The sequence below is a fragment of the Neopelma chrysocephalum genome, unplaced genomic scaffold (assembly GCF_003984885.1).
Source record: "Neopelma chrysocephalum unplaced genomic scaffold, ASM398488v2 Primary Assembly neopelma1_96250, whole genome shotgun sequence".
In the NCBI taxonomy this organism is placed as follows: Eukaryota; Metazoa; Chordata; class Aves; order Passeriformes; family Pipridae; genus Neopelma; species Neopelma chrysocephalum.
This window is the reverse complement of record NW_020924899.1, coordinates 94,063-115,765: the sequence shown is the minus strand read 5'-3', so window position 1 is coordinate 115,765 and position 21,703 is coordinate 94,063. Positions and strand designations below refer to the sequence as shown.

General features: G+C 45.5%; 1 protein-coding gene across 2 annotated transcripts in view; it reads right to left on the bottom strand.

The window, feature by feature from the left end:
• Window positions 1–7,048: 7,048 nt before the first annotated feature.
• LOC113981210 (ubiquinol-cytochrome-c reductase complex assembly factor 1) overlaps window positions 7,049–21,703 on the bottom strand; it is a 49,861-nt gene continuing 35,206 nt past the window's right edge. For both annotated transcript variants that reach the window (XM_027708498.1, XM_027708499.1), the window contains exons 8-10: window positions 12,997–13,074; window positions 11,487–11,600; window positions 7,049–8,221 (exon numbers count right to left, since the gene is read on the bottom strand). In XM_027708498.1, coding sequence (XP_027564299.1) covers window positions 8,087–8,221; window positions 11,487–11,600; window positions 12,997–13,074 — 327 coding nt within the window. In that variant the 3' untranslated portion in view covers window positions 7,049–8,086. The remainder of the gene's footprint in view (window positions 8,222–11,486; window positions 11,601–12,996; window positions 13,075–21,703) is intronic.

Below are 21,703 nucleotides of genomic sequence, written 5' to 3'. Positions count from 1 at the left end.
AACACAGTGTGTGACGAACAGAGGAGCACACGGGACCTCCCTCCCCACTCAGCTCACTCTGGAGCTACTGAGCTCCTCATGGTCAACCAGGGAATGAAGAACTGGCTGGAGAGTTGATCTAATCAGTTGGCCTTTTATCTATAAAATCCCTGGAGATTAAATTAATTCAGGCTAAACCAGGTCATGTAAAAGCTAAATGTGTGCTCTGGAATAATCACGGGGCGATTGTCAATGGAGAGGGATGACCACGCCTGAGTGTGAACCAGCACAGTCACACACCAGGCTCTAACTCAGCTGGGATGAATCATGTCCCCCAGGGACTATCACTCTCCAGGGACTAGAGCTGAGTGGGATGATTAGTTTGGATTAGCTGTCTAGTCTTTAGATGCCTGAAGTCAGGATGTAGCCTCAGCAGGACTGTGCAAATGTCAAGAACAGAAGCAAAAGTGGGTGGAATCAGAAAACAGAAGTTGGATGTCATGGCTTTGCTGTGGTGCAGCAAACAAGGGCAAAAATAGCAGCAGAGATGGGACAAAATTGTTACAAGGCTGCTGGCACACAAGTGTTACAGGTGAAAATAAGTGTTAGAGCAGCTTAAAGAATAACTAATTTAAAATGTGAGGTGACCAGCAAACCCAAGGAAAGGAAGTTTGGGGAAATAACACAGGGAAGGGGCAGTAACATAATGGGTGTTTTTTTGGAGCTGCTTTGCCAGTGATAACATAAAAGAAGGGTAACACCACCCTACTTTTTGCCTTCCTAAAGAGCTGAAGAGAGCATGAATTTTAAAAAAGTCATCAAATGCATATCTTCTGCCACATAAACAACTGCTGCCGACTCTCTAAAGGGATTTACACTGTCTCCAGCTGGTGTTTGGTAATGACCTACTCTCCCTCCAGTAATTTCTCATGGACCTCAGCACATGAAAGCACACACGATGTAAACATCTCCAGCCCAGCTTGTCAGGCTGGGCTCCTTCAGGGTTGGTGGGGAGAGGCAGAGACTTCTAGGAGTCAGTTAGTTCACCCTGCAGCAGACACCTGAGACAGGTCCCATGAAATGTGCCTGGGAAGCGCTTTATCTCTCCCCACCAAGCAGCAGGAGCTCAGGCTGCCAGTCAGGGACAGAGGTTTACCATGCAGACATCTAAAATTAGATGAGAGGTGTCCTGTCCCTGCTGTCTGGCAAAGAGATAAACGTCTATAATTGGCACTCCAGAGGCTCATTGGCCAACACAGGATGTGGGAATCGCATCAGCCCATTTTCGCCAGCTAAAAGCAGGGATCTTATCTGGAAGTGTTGTCTGCACACCTTCTGCAATCAACACAGAAAGACAAGGGGAAAATTCCCTCTGGCTGAACACACCCCCCAAGTGCCACTTCCAAGCCAATGTCCCTGGGCAGCTCTGCTCTGGCTGATACCTGAGCCCAGCCAGGATCCAAGCATTAGGCAAATACTTCATTCTTGCATCCCACTGCAGATGTTCTTGGAGCTCAGCAAACACAAGTGCCTTGCCTGGGTTTTCCACAGAATGTACCTGCTGCTTCCTCTTCACGCACACATGGAAGGCAGCCTGCCAACCTGTTTCCTGATAGTTCTTGGAGAGCACCCACCCGGGAACATGGGAAGCCAGATTTGCTTCCCCCCCCCTTTATTTCAGACTGAAACCCACATCTTCCACCACAAAACATCACAGTGCTCCAAGACACTTCTCTACAGACATTTCTGGAAGGCACTGCATAGCAGTGTTCCACTGGGTGGAATTCACTGGCCAGATGCACACAGCCAGCACAGCTGGATGAAAAGTCCCAATTGTAATTCCTGAACTGAGCTCTGCCAGCACTGAACCCACAGAGCAGTGCAGAGTCAAACCTCCCCATATTTTGTTCGAGGTTCCCAACTATGGCATTACAGAATCTTCCAAACACAGAGGCAGCACACAAATTACTTGTTTCATCTTTTCCATTCGTTTGGGGCTCTCTTAAATTAGGGGACAGGCACCCTCACACAGGGCACTGGGCACCAGTTGCCAGCCCCAGGTCAAATTATCCATCCACAAGTGATGGCAGGGGAGGCAGGGAACCCCCGTGCCCAGCAGTGTTCCCACCATGTTCCCAGGTTCTCTCCTGTTGCAGCTCTGAGGTCCCAACTACCCCTGTGCCATGCAGGGAAACCAGTGTGTGGCCATGGATCTGCTGTGGTGGCCCTCCAAGGTCCAGCCCCGAGCTGCTCAGGGCACAGCTGTCAGGAGAGGGACCACCCTGTGCCACTCCCTCGGCTGCTGCCCTGGGCTGAACACGGGAAAAAGCACTTTCAGACACCCCTTCCTTCCCTCCTTCCAAAGGGAATACACAGGAATGGAAGTGGGCGTTGTAACATCAGTGGGCCTGGCTACCAGCAGGAAGAGGGTACACAGGGAAGGATGTGGGACAGTGAGTAAATCTGCATGAGATGCCTGGTTTTTGACAGGATGTGGAGCAGCCCAGGAGCTGGCGGGTGGGATGAGGAATGCAGGAGCCCAGCTCACTGTTTCAGTCAGTGACAGAGTCATCAATGACTGTGCAGGGCTCCTCGCTCCCGAAATAAGCACGAAGGAGCTCTCACCCCCCGGGAGAGCTGCAGCAGCTTCCCAACAGGATCCAGGCTGGGCAGCATGTGCAGGGCCCTCCTACATGAATGCACCTGCACGAGACAGCAAGAGCAGGACAGTAGATGTTGATAGTTCCTGCATTTGTGTGCAGGGAAGTGTTCCCAGTAACCTGCTCCAGGTCCCTCCAGCAGACCCTTTGCCATCGGAACTAAACTCCCTGGCTCCTCTCAGCACATCACATCTGGAGCAGCCACTGAAATGTAACAGCAGAAGGTGGAATCACACTCCTGTGAGCTCCTGCTCTGCATTCCCAGTGGAAGGATGAGGCCCAACCATCTCTTCTGTCCCACAAATGAGCAGAACAAGCTGCTCAGCAGGTTGAATGACTGTAAGCAAAACAAGTACTCCCTCAACATGTTCAGCAACTTCAGGAAGAACACAGGTAGGATGCACAGGACAGCCCTGAACACCTGAAGAAGGGGCAGTGGTAAAAAAAAACCCTCACCAGAGGAGTCTGGGAAGGATCACAAGACTGTTAATGTGCAACTGCCCCATCACAGTGCAGCCAACAGCACCCTCAGGGACAGTCCCTTGGCACACAGGGGAGAGGTGGGCACTGCACAAGCAGCAGAGCCCACTGCTCACTCGTGCTGAGCCTCAGAGTCTGTCCTATGTCCTCACCAAGTTTCCCGGACTCCCTTGTAAGCTCCTGCCCTCTCCTTGACTTCTCAGGAGAACATGGAGAGCACTCAGGGCCAGGCCATGCAGACAACGTGCCCGAGAGATGGAGACACTGCTCCCTATGGCACAGCACAGGAGAACCAGCACCCAGAGGGCTGCAAGGGGGGTTCATCCAGCCTTGGGTACCTAAAGGCCCAGGCAAGCTGGACACAGCCCAGGTCAGTGGCAAGGACAGGGCACAGGCTCATCACAGCCTCTTGTAGGAAAAAGAGCAAAGAAGCCTTGATTAGGGTTTATTAATCAGGGAGCCAACAAAGATCAGACAAAGCGCAGCAGATGTGAGGAGGCAGATGGGGAGAGCAGGAGCCTCTGCAGGGGGGTCTCCACTAGGAAATCTGGACAATGCTCTCAGGTACAGGGTGGGATTCTTGGGGTGTGCTGCGCAGGGACAGGAGTCGGACTCGATGATCCTTGTGGGTCCCTTCCAGCTCAAGATATTCTATGATTCTAAATTAGCTGCCACCAGCATCATCCAAGGAAAAACCCCACGTACTCACAACCAAACCCCTGCACTGGGGCCTGAGATGACCACTGTATTTGTGGCACAACTCTCTTGGCAGAAAAGTTAGAAAAACACAGAAGTTTCTAGGTGTTAACTTAAACCTTTCCAATTCCCTCCACCATGACTTTCATCTTCCTGGAAGAAAGCACACACAGTCTGGCTGCGGAGCTCCAGGAATTGTTCAGCACACCTGTAGAGGGGATCAGCAAACCTCTCCAAATGCTCAAGAGGCACTTCAGCACATCCCTGGGATGCAGACAACCCTTGCTATGTGCTCAGGATTAAACCAGTCCCACAGAAATGCTGCAAGTAGGAGAATGTGGAAAAATACGAGTGGGGCACAGGGTCAGGCACAGCTCCCACTGCTCCTCAAAACAGTGCCATGAAGTGGCAGTGGCACATCACAGGGACTGGGCCTGCAGAACCAGTCCCCTCCCAGCTGATGCTCACCTTCCTATGGCTTTGCTACTCTTCATCTGCTCTACGTTCATCTGATATAAAGCTCTAGTGGAAAAATTCACTCTTACTCAGTCCTCCAAGCCAGGGGCAGGATAAGGGACACAGGACAGTGGTGAGTCCAACTGCCAGGTCAGGAGCAGCAGTTCTGACCCAAGGGCTTGGTGGGGCAGAGGCAAAGCTGAAAATGTCACTTCATGGACGGTGCAGATGGGAGTCACAAATCCGGGAAGTGGTAGTTGCATTTTAGCAGGGCTTAAGCACTGGACAGCACAGGAATAGAGATCACCCAGGGTGCCCATGCTCTCAGCACTTCAATGCTTTAAAGACGCAGGGAAAACAGTTCAATATCCAAATGTGGTGTGAGCACAGCAGCTGAGATGGCACAGAAAAACATTTAAACACCTAAAATAGAGAGTGGGCATCGAAGGGTATCAGATGACTCCGCCCTACTCCAGAATGCCTTAAGAAAATCAGCCTGAAGCAAGAGTTTTCCCAAGTTTGACCCTGTGAGGCAAAACATGCTCCTGCTCTCCCACTAGTGCAAACCAGGAGAGAAGGAAGGGAAGACACTGAGCAGTGGCCCTTCTGCTCACAGAGAGCAAGCCAAGATCCAGCTGAAATCCTGAGTGCTTCCTAGGGGCTCATGGCTCTTCATTTTAAGACACCTGGGAAAGCTGGGAGAATAAGTCCTTTGGAATAACCAGTGATGTCCAAATTCTGTATATGAGACAGGAGATCAGGATGGATGATAAAGTGCTTTACAAGGTTCCTTCCAGAAGAAATGCATGTGCATATGTTCACTTGAAATACAGTAAGTGCCCCCAAGCCGATGCTCTGAGACCACTTTCCAAAAACCCAGCAGCACAAAGAACTGTCCATAAGCAAAACACCTTCAATCATTCCCTGTGGAAAACCTTGAAAATGGGAAAAGGTGGGCTTTACAATGTTTGGTTCAGGCCCCTCTGTTCTGCTGCCCTTGGAGCAGTGCTGTGCATAAGAATCACTCCCCTGCCAGTCACTGCTGCTGGAACACTTGCAGGGAGCAGGTTTTGCTACTGGAAATGTATTTTCTTTCAAGGACTCTAAAATTCTGGTTGTAAAGGAAGATGTCTTATATAAGATACTGGCAATGGCACCTTTCCAGCTCACCTTTCTTCACCTCTTGAGAGTAAGAGAGGTCATATCAGAATCATGGAATGGTTTGTATAGGAAGGGACCTTAAAGCACATCCAGTCCCACCCCCTGCCATGGGCAGGGACACCTTCCACTAGCCCAGGTTGCTCCAAGGCCCATCCAACCTGGCCTTGGACACTTCCAGGGATTCACAGGCAGCCACAGCTTCTCTGGGCAACCTGTGCCAGGGCCTCCCCACCCTCCCAGGGAAGGATTTCTTCCCAATATCCCATCTAATATTGTACATCCAGATCCTGTCTCCGGGTAACTAATGACTGGGAAGCAAACTCTTCCCTGGTCCTGTGTAGCCTCCAGTGGATGTTTCCTCTCTAACAAATTACCTTTTTATAACTCAGAGACAGTTTCTGCCTTACTTTCTCAGCAGGCCCCACACCCCCAAACACACCCCAGTGCTGGCCCAGCCCAGCCAGCGGGTGGGTGCAGCATTTCATGGCCCAGGCAGGGCCGTCATTACAGGTCTTTATTCTCACCCTAATAAAAGGAGCAAAGGCAGATGCTAATGAGTGCATCTGGCACCATCATTTCTGGAGCCTCCTGCCCATAAACACAGGGAAGGGTTCCATTTTGACCACATTCGGAGTACAAAGGGCATTGTCACCTCCAGACCAGCTGTCCCAGGAATTCCAGCAGCTCCTGGTTTCACATGGGCACCGCAGATGGACACGGTCTCTCAGGCTGGATGGTGGTGGAATCCCAGTCCCGTGTTCCCATGGCATGGATAACATGAGTCCAGGTTTAAATTACATAGCAGGAAAGGGGTTAAAGTTTAAATAACTGTTTTGTATATGAATTAATGTATGTAGCTTTGAGCCAAAATATCTACCATTAATTTTTCCACCTATTTCAGGAGCAGTAAGATACACAAAGTAAAGTTTATTTTGGTACTTGGTATACTTCACTCTCATTAAAAATAAATTAATCAGCAAATTCCTACACAGCTCAGCCTTCTTTTATGTAAATACAAGCCAGCTGTAATGAATTACAAGGTGTTATTATCTCACACACACTGTATAATACTTCACACATAAGAGGTTTCTCTGCTTAGCTCAGCTTTCAACAAAAGCATCTTAAATAAACTGCAAGCAAGTTGTTTGGGCTGTAATGTTTTCACAGAGAAGGGATACACCTCACACAGAGAGGGGCTCTTTACATGACTCATTTTATAACAAGTTAAACTGAGGAAGTTCGCCTTGGAAAAAAAATAACAAAATGCCTGTTTTATACACAGAAGGCTCCCTAAGAGAAGATTTAAAAAAAGAAATACAAGGCAGTGTTTGGGAGCCTCTATCCTGCATCCCACTGCTCTCTGCATGGAGAAGGGATGGCAAATATTCCCCAGCACACACACTATGAAGAAAGCAACTTGAGAAGGAAGAACAGCCACAGCCAGGCACAGTCACACTTTCCCCAGATTAAGGAGTCACAAATTGAGGATTAAATTCATAAATTAAGGACTATCACCTTCGACTTTTGTTTAATATTTTTATTAGGAATAAGCCCTGATTTTATAGGGCTTATTCTTATCAAAAGCACACAGGGCACAAAAAACAAACACACAGCAATTTTACCCAGACTGACATTTATTATTGACTTGGATTTTGGACAGGAGAGAAATGAAAACTGGTTTTGCCACTGACCTGGAAACAGCCTGGTGAACCCTCCACCCACACAGAGCACCTCAGCCTCTGTTGATCTCACCAGTGCAGCTCCTGCTCCCCTAATTACTGTGTTGGCATCACTTGCCTGCACAGCCATAGAAAGTTTTCTCTGGCACTGATGGGTCTTGTTAAAAAGCCCTGGACCATGTTTTGGGGTAAGGAGGATGGCAGAGTCCTGTCCCAGCGACACAAACAGGGATGTTCTTTTCAGGAAGAAATTCCTAGAGCACAACTCTACAGAGAACATGGAAGTATCAGCAAGGCAGACTGGACATCAAGTACTGAGGCAGCTTTTAGTGCCAGCCCAGCCATGATTTGGGCTTTAATCTCCCTAAGATGGCCAGAGACACTCAGGATTGCTGGGGACCGTGCATTATTCTTTGCATTCTCTCATTCTTGTGCAACAGAGCAGAGTTTCTAAAAAGGATTTTCACAGAAGACCCTTCAGAATCTTTTAAAGCAATTCTTAACTCCACTAAAGCAAAGATGGACCGTTCCATCTCAATATCAGGCTTTTAAAATACATATTTAACATCTAATATGCAAAGCTCAGATTTGCATTGACAACCATTCAGGGAGCAGAGGACACCACTGTGTCTCTGGGTAGCAGCTCTTTAAACGAGGCAAAGGACAGAAATGTCTTCTTGAGAGAACTCTATGTCACGGTGAATACCTGGTTTCCTAAAGACAGAAGGCAGCTCTGTCCATTTGACAGCCAGGGCCACTCAGGGCCATAAAAAGGACAGAGGTTCTCAAACCAACGAGGATTTACTTGCGGGTGAAGGTTCAGAGGAGTATGGCTGTCCAGGTTGCTACTGAGGCACCACGGATGGGATAGCTAATGAAACATTTTTCTTCCAACAGCAGATTTTCCTTCCTGAGCCCACAGCCTCAGCCCAGTCCCAGTTGAGGCACGCCTCCCAAGCTGTTCCGACAGGGATCTCAGAGTCCTTCGTCGTTGTACACGGGGGAGAGGGGCTTGAGGATGCTGCGGGCGTCGCTCTCCACCAGCGGCCGCCAGCTCACCTCGCCCGTCAGCAGCAGGTCCTCCCCGCTCAGCGCGTCCAGGTGCTGCACCTGCAAGCACAGCAAGTCACTGCCACGGTCCCATCACCCAGTCCCATCAAGAGCTGCACAAACACGTGCAGAAGGCAAGCACAACAGGGAGATTTTCGCCTACTTCGCCATTTGCACGAGGTAGAACCTAAAAAGATCGCTCCCCGCTGTGACAACACCCGAGGGAATGGCCTGAAGTTGTGTCAGGAAGGTTTGGGTTGGATATGAGAGAAAAAGGTCCTTCCCCCAGAGGGTGGTTGGGCACTGACCAGGCTCCCCAGGGCAGTGGGCACAGCACCAAGGTTGCCAGAGCTCCAGGAGGGTTTGGAAGATCCTCTGGGACACAGGGGGTGACTCTTGGGAATGGGCCTGTGCAGGGCCAGGAGCTGGACTCGATGATCCTTGTCGGTCCCTTCCAACTCAGCGTGTTCTGTGATTCTGTGACTGCAAAGCACCATGGAAAGGCTTGGGAGATAAGGATCTGCAGATCCTCTGGAGTGACCTGCGTCAGCCTCTCCACTAATGCCTCAGCTAATGCCTCCTCTGAGAGTTTGGCATCAGGGCAAAGAGGAGCCACGCAGAGCTGCCGTGAGTCATTTTATCTTCCTGGCGTTCCTGCAGGTGACACTGCCCATCTCATCACCCTGTGGAGGGCTCTCATTAAAAGGGCTTCACACAGACTGAGGCTTTTCACCACACAAAAAAGGCCTGACCAGTAGGGAGCACCTGGGATTTATCACATAAATGCACAGGAGCTGGAGGAGATGAACATGGAATGAACACTCATCCTCACAATGCAAGAAATCCCAGAATGGTTTGGGTTGGAAGGGACCTTAAAGCCCATCCCATTCCACTCCCTCCATGGGCAGGGACACCTTCCCCTATCCCAGGTTGCTCCAAGTCCCATCCAACCTGACCTTGGACACTCCCAGGGATGGGGCAGCCACAGCTTCTCTGGGCAAAATACTTGGGGATTTAATGAAATTTAAGCAAAATAAAAAAACCTCTTGCCATATAGCATAGGATTAACTTGCTGCCACAGGACACTGTAAATACAGGGAGGGGAAAGAAAAGGAAAATAGTCCCTCAAGGGTCAGTCAAAGCCAAGCCAAGCACTGCTGGCTCAGGAAGGCTGGGAGAGCTGAGCAGGGGCACAGTGCACATGTTGCTTTGTTAGGATGTTCTTCTCTGGCATCCACTAATAGCCACTGTTAAAGAAGGATCCACAGGAAATTGTGGGGAAGACCTGGTACACAATGTTACTGGAAACAAAGGATAATGGGACAAGGAGTTTCTCAACAGAGGAAAGAATGCACCAATGGCCACATCAAAAAGCCACCTAAGCACAGTGCCCTGCTCCTGACAGCCACCACCTGCAGAGTCCCCAGGAGCAGTTAAACGCTATTTTCCTGATTTCTTTTCCCTCCCTCTCAAAATCTTTTCTTTCAGGGAATTTGAGTCTGAAGTGGTTGTAATGGCCCTGGACAGTGGCTTTGGAATCCATGTGCAGTGGCAACATTCTGTCCCCCCGTTCCTGTGTCACTGAACACCTTTCCTTGCTCACCTTTCACATGCCTTCAGGATTTCCCAGAGCTATCTCCTATTCTTTCTCAGCTGTTTGTTTTTGGACAGGGGATCCTGCTCTTTGCTAATAAAGGAGCTGTTTCACTGTCACCCTTACTGCTCCTCTCTGAGCCTTCTCCAGTTCAGGTTTTGTCTGTCTTGATGGTCAGCACCCAAACCAGACACATTATTCAAGCTGATACAGGTCCCATGGATGTAAAAAGTGGCAGGACAGCACCATTTTATTCTCTATTCTTTAATAGTTCTGAGCATTTGTTTTACACTTTTTTAAACACTACAGAGTGCTGAGCTGAAGTTTTGATAAAACAATTGTAATCTCAAGGCCTCATTCTTGTGTGGTAAAAGTTCAGAGCTCAATGACATATCTGTAAAGCTGGGAATGTTCTCAAGTGCACCACCTGTCTGCAGGAATGACCTGTCTGCACAGAACCTGTGCTGATTCCTCCCCAATGTGCCACTTTTTTCCACCTGATCACTCTTTCCTATTGAACTGCTGATTGCTTCTGACCTTTGCTTGAATATACAGAAGTGCAACAAATTCCCCATCTGGCAGGAAATTGTCCCAGGCGACTTCTTACATGTGTTTGCTCTCTGCAAACTTTCCTACAGCCCCACTGATGTTAAGCATCAGCAACCCTCAGCATTAAATTAAGCCAGTCCCTCCTGAGAGCCTTCTGGCATCCCCAAAGTGTCCTCAATCCCTTGGGAAGCCTAGCCCTTGATTTCCCATGCTGTTTTCTCAGACACAAACTGAAATACTTTCTCTCTAAACCTCTATCTGATCCTGAATACAGTATTGGAAACATCACAGGGAATGATGTCGTGGAAATTCTGGTCCTCAATTCCCTGTCCAACACCCCACACTCTTCCTCCAGAACCTCTCTCACCCTTTTCTTTGATGCCCACCTGGACTGTATCCCACGAACATTTTCTAGAACCTTAATCACAAACCTCCTCAAGGTTAAGAGGACAAACACCACTCAGTGTCTCCTCCAGATAATAACTGAAAGAAACAGAAATTAGTCTTGAAAACAAAACCTTTTCCTTCTTTCCCCCAAAGATCATCAGAGACTTTCAAGCTATTTCACTATGAGGATGCCAGCTCCAAAACAACAATTATAACCTACAACAAGCTGCAGCCCATTTCTGACAGATTTTTCAAGCCCCTCCATAGCAGATGTCCAGAAAGAGATGAGCAGGATTGTTTTCAACATTCTGTGAGCTTCTCTTTTCACCAAACTGCAATAATGATCTCTTCTCTCTGATGACCAGTGACAGGACCTGAGAGAATGGCTGGAGCTGTGCCAGGGCAGGGTCAGGTTGGATCTCAGGAAAAGGTTCTTCCCCCAGAGGGTGGTTGGCACTGACCAGGCTCCCCAGGGCAGTGGGCACAGCCCCAAGGCTGCCAGAGCTCCAGGAGGGTTTGGACAATGCTCTGAGGGACAGGGGAGAATTGTTGGGGTGTCTGTGCAGGGCCAGGAGTTGGACTGGATGATCCTTGTGGGTCCCTTCCAACCCAGGATAGTCTCCGATTCTATAATAAATATAATCCAGATTTTATATTTTTACCTTTTTCTCCTTAAACATGATCACTGAATATTAAAATCAGATTTATTTATGAGAACTGAGCTACATATGCAAGCAATAAAAACAAGTATTCACTATTGTAGAGCAGAGGCTGGGGAGGAGCCTCCCTCCGTACCTGTTTGCGCACGTACTCCACGAGTAACTCCAGATGCCGAGGGTCGTCACAGTTCCTGTTAAAAAGGTTCCTCCAAAGAGCTGCTGCCAGAACATGATCATCAGACAAGATTCCCTAAAGGAAGTACAGAGGGAGATTAAAAACTGCACGTGAAGAGGGTCTGAACACGAGACACCCACGTCAGTGCACTTGGCCCCTGGCCATGGCACCTGTCTCCCAGCCACAGCTGCCACGGGCCCTGCACATGGAAAGGCAGCAACATCACTCTTTCCCAGAATGGAAAAACAACCCTGGCCTTAAATTAATTTACAGAGCAGCCTGTAACCAATATTCTGGCAAGTTAATTTGGAAAAAAACCTGGGTCAGGGTATTCCTAATGCAGGAGTTGATAACTGCATTTCTGTGTTATGAAATTTTTACCATAAAAGTGGTGACCTTGCAGAGAAGGCAGCACCATCTCATGGGAATGTGTGAAGCCCATAACGCTTGGAAAAGAAAAATTAAAGTACATTTAATCCAACGTTGCAGAAATGTAGTCTGGATTTTGCTGTTTTGCTTTGCTTTTTTACTTTTCATTCTAAATGAGAGAGAACTCCTCCTCATCAAGAACCATGTAGATTTTTCCAGTTAAATCTAATATTGGCTTTGGTTTATATAGGAACCACATCCATGAAGCTTTTCGTCCAAATCCTCTCCCACTTTTATTGTCTTTTTAGATTATGTGGAATTATCACTATAGTCTCTTAACTCCTGTCTTCTGCTAGTACATTTGCCAAAGGCAAAACAGGACTGTAAAATATTCAGTTAAAAATAAAAAAAGTCAACATTTGTCTTTAATTGAAGCAGACATTTTGCTTCCAAAAAGACTGTCAACAAAACACAGGCAGACACATCTAGTTATAACTAGTTTATAAATCTGTATGTGTAACACTGTCCACAACTCTGTGAGTTTACATTTACAAGATATTAATAATGCAAATCACTGTGCAAAGAAATAGTACCACTATGTGAATAAGAGCATCTGAAGAGCAACACTCACTAGAGCAAAAAAATAACTACAAAAAGAGATGATGTCATTGTATTTTCCTCTTGGAAGTCCTGCAGACACTTGTGCACAGTGGTGCTTTTGCCCCCACATATTATTAAGTACTGCCTATAAATATTCTCACATAGACTCCCTATAAATACTCCATAAATACTTTGTTTTCAAAGTACAGCTTAGTACAATGGGATTCAGAGGAAGGAAATGATTTAGTGATGGCCAAGCAGGGATGGAGAAGTAGCATCAAGAACACCCTAACCCCTTCCACATCCCATGGTTTAAATCCATGTGCTCTGTGCTGTTTTCTTAAAAGTCCTTTCATTCAGGGTACATAACTAAGAAGTCTCTTCCCTAACGTAACATTTCTCCAAAGATATGGACACTGAATGTTCTACCAATCTGGAATCTTCTGTGTTCATGAATTAGATGGCCCAGTTGTGGCACATTCACTGAAAACATCCTTCTTACCTCATCGTATCCAAATAGAGCTGCATAGAAATTTTCTACCATATTTTTCAAATCTTCCTTTAGAGCAACAGAATTAATCTGAAAAATAAACCAGAAAACCATGAGTGTAGGCTCTAAAGAGGGGGTGAGGAGAAAATATTACCAGTTTCACTGCGAGCAGGCAAAGAAGAACCAGTGCCCCAGCAAAGCAAAACTGCAAGCAAAACCCTGGTGCAGTCAGTCCCTGTAGAACCCCCCTGAGACACAGCTCTGTTCATTCTGACACAAATGAAGTTGGTGTTACTCAATATACAACTGGCAGAACCATCCCGAGCCAACAGCTCTGCCACCACTGCACGAGTGGAGAGAAAACGTTGCTGGAGCAGCAGGAAGCAAAGCTGTCCTTGCAGTGCCAGCACAGCCCAAGAGAATGGAGACTCCTCTGTAGTTTAACTATTGAGCAGCTTTTCCAGACCTTGATTCGTTCTTAGAAACTCAACGGTTTTTCAACTTTTTTCCCCCAAAGCACGGACTGCAGAACTGGATGTGCCACTGCAATGAAAGTACAGGGATGCTAAAGACAGAGACACCATCCCTGCCACTGCTCCCCCCTTACCTGTCAGCACTGGCTCTCAGTCAGCAAGCACATGAATTCTGCCTCTACAGCATCTCTGGGAGCTCACACTCACTAGTTTTTGACTATGACTAAATTTCTTTCAGAGTTTGTGATGATCCAGCGACTTCCCCCTAATGCTGTGTGCCTCGGTCCAAGTTCCACACTGACTTTCAACTAAATTTAACAACTGCTTAAATATTTGCTGGTTTGGCCTAAGCCACCCATTGGCTTGAGAACTGACCCCATGTGAGCTTAAGATGGAACTGGAGCAACTGCTGGATGCAGAGGGATGGCTGAAATGCCTCCTGTGCACCTTCCTCAGGCACGGTCTGTCCCTTTTGCCTCTATCACCAAAGTGATTCAGTTCCTCTCCCAAGGGCTCAGCTACACGTTAGCAAAGCTGCTGCTTTGTACTGGCTCTCGTGAGGGATCCAAGCATTTCTTTTCTACTGAACTATAAATGACAAGGATAATCAAGCCCTGCACACCAGCAGGACACTCAGGTGTGAGACTGAGCCTGGAGACAAGTTTTACAAAACAAAGACAGAGAACAGGAGTGCAGGGTCCTCGAGGTACAGCCCATCACACTGGGAACCTCTTGTCCTGAGCACTCTCAGCATCCTTATGAGTATTCAACTCGGTAATTATGCAACAGGTTTTCTGTCAAAACAGGAGTTAGTTTTTGCCAAGTGAGCAAATCTCCAGTTCACATATTCTTCCATTAAACCACTGTCTTTTTTCATCTGTTGATTTTTATAGCAATGCACATAGTGCAAACACAAGGAAAATTCCTTTTATGTCAGTTACTCATATTTTTCCATTAATATAAACTATTAAAATTCATGCAGATATTTTATAGGCTATCAAGATTTGGAGACTGGTTATTATTGAATGTTTAAAAAAAGAACTAAACATAAGAAATCAGAGGGTTAAATGATGACTGCAACTTCTGTAATGACTTAATTAAATTTTTATTGAGTACATAAACTATGATGTCATTTCTACCCAACCATGCTCAAACCTTCTATGCATGTCAGAGATCGTGGTTTTTCTCAATAGAACATACTTCTAAATAAGCTGCACTTCTACAGCTCTAATAAGGGGGAGCAGGTCTCATGTAACACACTCAATAAATTATCCTTCCATTTTAAACAAACAAATTCCATGAGTTATTATATATTTGCCACGCACTTTTTATGACATAATAAAAATGTTACCTCAAGGATTACTTAACACATACTACAAATGTTACAGCAGGCAACTGCAAGGGGCAAAGAAAACAAATAGTCCCATTACAGAGACAAGTCCTGGACTATACATCCCTGGGGAAGCAGCTTTCCCTACTAAAAACAAAGAGCAGCAGCTTTAAGTTAGCAAGAAATAGATCGATGAAGGAGATAACCAAGTTAAACAAACATGGAAATAAATACATCTTAAAAGACAGTTTCGGATATAAAACATGAGTCTGGGGATGGAGCTGTATCTTAGGCAATAAAATGATATTTAAAGGAATATTGCAGTTTCTGAAGAATACAACTGGCATTGGTTAGGTACAAACACTGAAGGAAAAAATCCTTCTTTATAAATCAAGAAAAATGAGTAAATCCAAATCAGCATTTGCTGGAAGCGCTTCCTCTTTCAGAGCTTGTGCACGTTCTCACCACTGGCAAGTTTCATGATCTGGTTGGTCATGATTCTGCTGACTCTTCCACAGTCTGTTATTAAGAAGGAAAACTGCTAGAGAATTCCAAGTGAGTAATTGCTAATAACAGGGAAAAAATCAGTAACATCTGGAGCTCTTCTTGGGACTTCGCCCCTTTGCCTTTCTTGGAACAACCCAGTGCAGAGCTGTCACTGGAGAGATTTATGTACTATCGCCTGACTGGCCCAGGACTGTGTTAGTTCAAAACAAGGAACCCATTTTTGGTGCAGATCTCACCTCTCCAAGACCTTTACAAAAGGAAATGTACAGCTAACGTATCTTCCTACTACATGTCACAACTCTTCACTGAAAGACTCCTGCCCATGGGACGACTGCAGCAAAGAGATGCTGCATTTTCAGTGTGGCATTGAAGGAACCTCATCTTTGGCCTCAAGGAGTCTGTGTGCATCACCCAACAGCCAAGTGCTGAGGGTCACGAGTTACAGCCTCGAGCCCCAGTCAAGATTTTGCATTCTAAGAGTTGTAGGAAAGTAAGAGCACACTGCTTTCCTGTGCTGCTGGACAGGTGGGAAAATACCTTACACATGGGCACAGTATTTAAAGTGAATGCTGCTCTAGGATCAGCCCATATCAGTGTCCTGTGTTGGACTGAGACCATTCCTGGGTAATGAATCTCCTCCTCCTCCCCACTTCTTTTGGCTCCTGGTGCAGAGCAGGCTCAGCGTGCACAGACTGGAAGGTGACAAGCAACAGGACGAGAGCAAATGGCCTCAAGTTGTGCCAGGGGAGGTTTAAATTGGATATTAGGGAAAAGAAACAGCAGAAAGAGTTGTAAAGCATTAGGACAGGCTGCCTAGGGCAGTGGTGGAGCCACCATCCCTGGAAGTGTTCAAGAAACAAGTGGATGTGGCACTTGGGGACGTGGTTTAATGGTGAATACAGAGGTGGTGTTGGGTTGATGGTGACTTGATAATCTTAATGGTATTTCCCAACCTTAACAATTCCTGATTCTACGGGCTCTGATGTGCTCTGCCTGCTTGGAGCCATCCAGCCCCGGGATCAGCCTGGAACAGGAACAGCCCGTCCCCATGGAGCAGGGCCTGTGGATCCCCAGCAGTTCCACTCCACCCCCGTGTCCTGCCAGCACAGCCCGAGCTGTGATGGCCACAGGCTGCACTGTCTGAGAGCACTTGAACAGGAGTCACTGTCTGAGAGCACTTGAACAGGAGTCACTGTCTGAGAGCACTTGAACAGGAGTCACTGTCTGAGAGCACTTGAACAGGAGTTTCTTTCTGCTTCAGCTTTTGCCAGCATGTGTTGCACCCTTAAGCTACTTTAACACATTAATCCATCCATAGACTATAAAGCCAGAAGGGGCATTTCTAACTGCCTTGTACAAGCACTAGTCATTGAATTTCAGGCAGCAACTCCTCTCTTTGGGCTGTAAGTTATGCTTGAACTAGATTTTTTTATGAAGAGATTTCAGCCAGAAGAAATGATTAGATCATAGAACCTGACCCTCTGCATATCACAGACCATTACATTTCACCGAGTTCCCCCTGTACTAAGCTCACTAAGTTGTGTTTGGCTAAAGCATATCACCCTCACAGTTGAACATGTGTATCTCATTTCATATTCGAATTTTCTGGCTTGGGTTTCCACCCCCTCATTCTCATTATACCATTCCTGCTAGAATAAAAAGACTCTTCTGTACAATATATTTGCTCCTGTACCTGCACGCAGCAGATGTGTCAGCACAGTCATCTTTTCAAACTCAGATTAGGCTCTTTCAGGTTATTTTTACACTGGGTGCACTGACACATCAGCAGCACATGGCTGGAGTGGTCAAAGTTGTAACAGCAAAGGAGTGGTTTTATGCTGATACAGTAAAAATAAATTCATTCCTTGTGCAAAGCAAGGTACACAGGTCTGAGTCCACTCGTGTTGTCATGGCTGAGTCCACTCTGGGGGACTTCTGCAGCCCCACTGCCATAAACATCATCCACTCCCACGGACACTTCTGAGTGCTGGAGCAGGAATATCAGCAAAAGCTCCTGAAGGAGGTACAGGACCAAGCTTTCATGATAAAAAGGTCACCCTGCAAACATTTAGACATTTTTATGCCCATTCTCTCAAGCTGCAATTGGAAAGAATGACCTGAAAGGTAGTTTACATTAGTTATAAATAATATTTAAGCACATACAGTTATATATGGGCTTTTTGGGTGTCTGCTGCCCTCTTAATAAACACACATGACATTAAATGGGCAAAGCTGCATGCAGCCCTTTTATTTTGTCCTATAACATCACTATTGCTTGTAGGACAGTAATTTTGAAATTGCTGAGACTGTAGCTAGGATCAAAAAGATTAAATTAATAAAAGAGATTAAAAATATTTCTGCAGCAGTAAATAAAGGCCAGTTCCTTCAGGCAATCTCACGTCCTTGTGAGCTGACAAAGATATTGAAGAAATTATTCACTTTTAGAGTCTTTTATTAACCGCTCTGCTACTTTGTCTGCAAAGCAGATCACTGCTTGTAATTAGCCACAGCTGTGAGTCCCTGCATACTTTAAATATCAACTCTTCTGATAAATTTTGTCATTTTTTAATTAGAAGTAGTTTTGTAATACACCTCAGTAATCATTAACTTCAGAGAAGAGTCTTTAAAGCCTTCTTCAACATTTGGTGACAACCTACCCCAATATTGTATTAACCTAGATAAAAGCTAAATGTTGCATTGCAGCAGAACCAGTTCCTGCCAAAATCTTCAACCCATAAAAACACCACGGTAATGGAAAAACTTGTACATGTTCTGCTACCTTCATACCAATTGTGTAATCATTTATTAATTGATTAATAAATAAGACTCCTTAGAGCAAGTTTATTCCAAGCAGACACAGAAAAGCAAGTTATACAACAAGTTTCAGCAAAACCAGATGCTCATCCCTACCTGCCTGATACCCAGAAAATGAGGTTTGTTCCTATCTTGCAGCTTATTAATTAGGAAACTCTGCCATGGTAATAGTTACAGATGCAGAGGAGATTCCAGTACAATCTGAACTGTATCCAGTGTACGGGGGCTTATTCCAAATTCCTGCTTCCCTGCAGAACGTGGCTGGCAGAGCTCACTGACAGCCTCTCAAGAGAAGGATCAGGGAAAAGAGGTCAAATTGCTGTGCTCTGTCGAGTTGTGCTGATTCCCTGTAAGGTGAGCAGTTGTTGAGGGGTTTTCCTGTGATGCCTCTTTAAACACTACTTGCTAAAAGCCTAAAACTGGTCACGAACGTGTTTCCGAACACACCAGAATCAGGAATTCAGTCGGATAAACTGAAAGGAAGTTCCAGAACCCAGTTTAGAAGAGGCACTTGTAGGAGACAGCAGTAAAGGTGGATGAATCATTAAGGTAAATATTCACCATGAGCACCCAAAGAGATGCTGTGAAACTCTTTACTGAGACAAACCTCAGGAACTGCCAGAAAGTGTCACACCACAAACACTGATCAGCCCAAGGAGTCCAGGGTATCCTGCCTTCCACAGCAGCCAGGATCCCTGACAGAAGTCAAAGTCCTACAAGCTGATATGTGCTTCCTCCAAGGATTCTCCCAACTCAGCTCAGGGTAATTCCCAACACTTGCTGTTTGTTCAGAGAGTAACCTCCAAAAGGTCTCCATGTCCAGCAATTCCATTAGTTGGTTGCTCCAAGCCCTGTCCAACCTGGCCTTAAACACTTCCAGTCCATCATATTCCAGGTGATAAGATCTGCCCACAGAAAAAGACTTCAGACAACTTAACAAAAGTCAAGAGCAACAAAATTCCAGGGATCATAAGGTACTAAACTAAATGAAACATATTGGATAACATTAACAGGGCTGCAGAGCCAGGAAAGGTGACAGCCACTCTGGAAAGTATTTCAGCAGAAACAGGTAAGTACAAATCAGTAGAAAATACAATAAATGCAAATAAAAATCACAGACAATTATGAATAGTGATTTTCAGGGCTGATAATGGTACTAGCAGTAGGTGTTAAAAAAATAACCCATAAAATCTATATAATAATGTGCACACACTTAGCAGCTACCATTCTGGAACTGGATCTTTAAGAGAAAAAAAATAAGTTCTACAATTCAATAGTGTGGGAAAAGGCAAATTTTAGGCATTATCTGAAAGGAATATAAAACAAAAGGAGGAACCCTATTCTGCCATAAATCCATAAAAAGCTGCACATATTTGTTACCTTTTAATCTCAGAATAGATCCAAAAGTAAAAGAAAACACACAGAGAAGAACAAGATGATGAAACGTATAAGGAAACACTAATTATATTCAGGATGAAATGAGGAGGAAGATGATGGAGAGATAAAATCACGAGAAGTATTGAGCAGATGAACAAGGAATTATTGTTCACTGTTTCTCATTAAAAAAGATGTAGAAAAGAATCTGATGAAATGAACATTTTATTTGAAAATAAAATGAAAGTGTTTTCTCATGCAACACAATTAAGTGGCAGAAGTCATTGCCACGGGGCATTAAAGAGCAAAAAATACCAGAGAGGTAAAAAAAGGGCCTGTGCATTCCTGGAGGATTTCTGTCAGTGATCCCAAACACGACATTCCCCGTGCAGCTCTCAGGTTACTTGTTAGTGAATGCCAGGAGAATAGACCAGAGGGAATAATGATCCACAGTTCTGCTGCTTATACTTTATTCCAAATATCTCTGGCCACTGGCAGACACAGCACTCTGAATCTTCATCTGGCAGTAGCAGGAGTTCTGAGCACGTTCAGTTTTGTCCAGTTTTTGCTGACCTTTGCAGATCCTGGTGGTATCTCCTCTGTCTGGGTATCTATTCCTTCCTGCCCTGACTTCCAGCAAGCTTCCAGTCACAGCTCATTAGATGATCCTGGACACCAGACATCAGGTCACTTTGCTGACTTGGCAGGAATTTCACCTGAAAAGTGCTAGTGCAATTAAAAAAAACTGCTACCTTTACCACAGCTTTTAGTACCCTCGTGGGAAGAGGCTACATTTTATGTAGAAATATGAGCAAGAATGATCCTGCTCATACCAAATAGGTCATCCTCCCCTAGGGGAAAAATAATAAGAATAAAAAAACTCATTCTTTCTCCAAGAATGTGGGACCAGAACAAGCTTCTGTTGGATAGGAACAGCAAGTCACCCATCACCCCTCCTAAAAAACTCCCAAAAAAATGCATATTTCATTTCAAATGGAGTGACAATTGTAAGAGTCCATACAATTAGTCAGCAATTAACCAGCCTAATATCCAGTGACTGAGGACAAATGCAAATACTCACAATTACTATCACCTTTTCAAATTCATTTCTGCAGTGCCTGGCACACTGATTTGTGTTTGCTCCATCAGCCTTCCCACTCCCTCCTGGCAGGGCCCTGCTCATACGTGACCCCTTTGACATTCTCCCATCAGTTCCACATTTGGGTAAAATTTTAATTTGAAGTCACATTGCTTTCACCTTCTACCAATATTCTGCACCTTCTGGTTTCAATCATAAGCTGAGAAAAACCTGATTTCCCCAAGCACTCCTCCTCCCCAGGGCTTCAAACACACGCAGGCCACAGAACAGTTAACAGTTAAATATTTTCTTGCCAATATTTTAAGAGTGCAGAAGGTTCCAAATTGCTGGTAAAATAAACAATGCCAGACTGTGAAAACTCCTGCCTGCCATATACTCTGATGTTAACAAGAGTTTCTTTATTACTGTAACCTTTCAGAAGCGAACAAAAATTATTTCTCTACCCTAGTTCTGCCCTCAAGTAAAAGGCAAAGGAAGAAAGTGAACCATGAAAAAGCTGCATGGTAAGACACTGTGAGTTTTCCATCTTACTTCTGTATTTCATTCAGATTCAATGCTGCTGTGAATAAATAAACCTCCAGAAGATCCTAAAAGCATGGGCAAGGATTTTAAGAAGCCAAAAATTTCTTTATACACTGTTTCCTGAATAACATGGATTAAACCTACACATGGGCCATCTTCCCCCCTGCAGGGACATAATAGAACAGGAAATACAAGAGAGCAAATTTAGGATGCTCTCAAGGAGACACATTGTTTTTAAGCTCCTTGGTACCCAGCTCTGTCCTCTGGGGCTTTAGATCTGGATTTCCATCAATTACAGGGGCTCTGCCACTTCCTCACTTTTGAAAAATGAAGTCTTCAAACAGCATCTACAAACAGAAGGCACTGCCAGCACTCAGCATCGAGACAAATGACTATATAGCCCAGGTGACACCCCCTAAAACCACTGGTCATTCACAGGCCTGCCTTCTGTTCCCTACCAAATCCACGTGGATTTATGGAATCCGTGCCCAAGCCATGAAAACCAGTTCAGATCAGCGTTGCTCATTTCACATATACCAAGACTGTACTGACCCCACCTCCCATCCACACCACCATCTCCCATCCAAAATATCCACACCA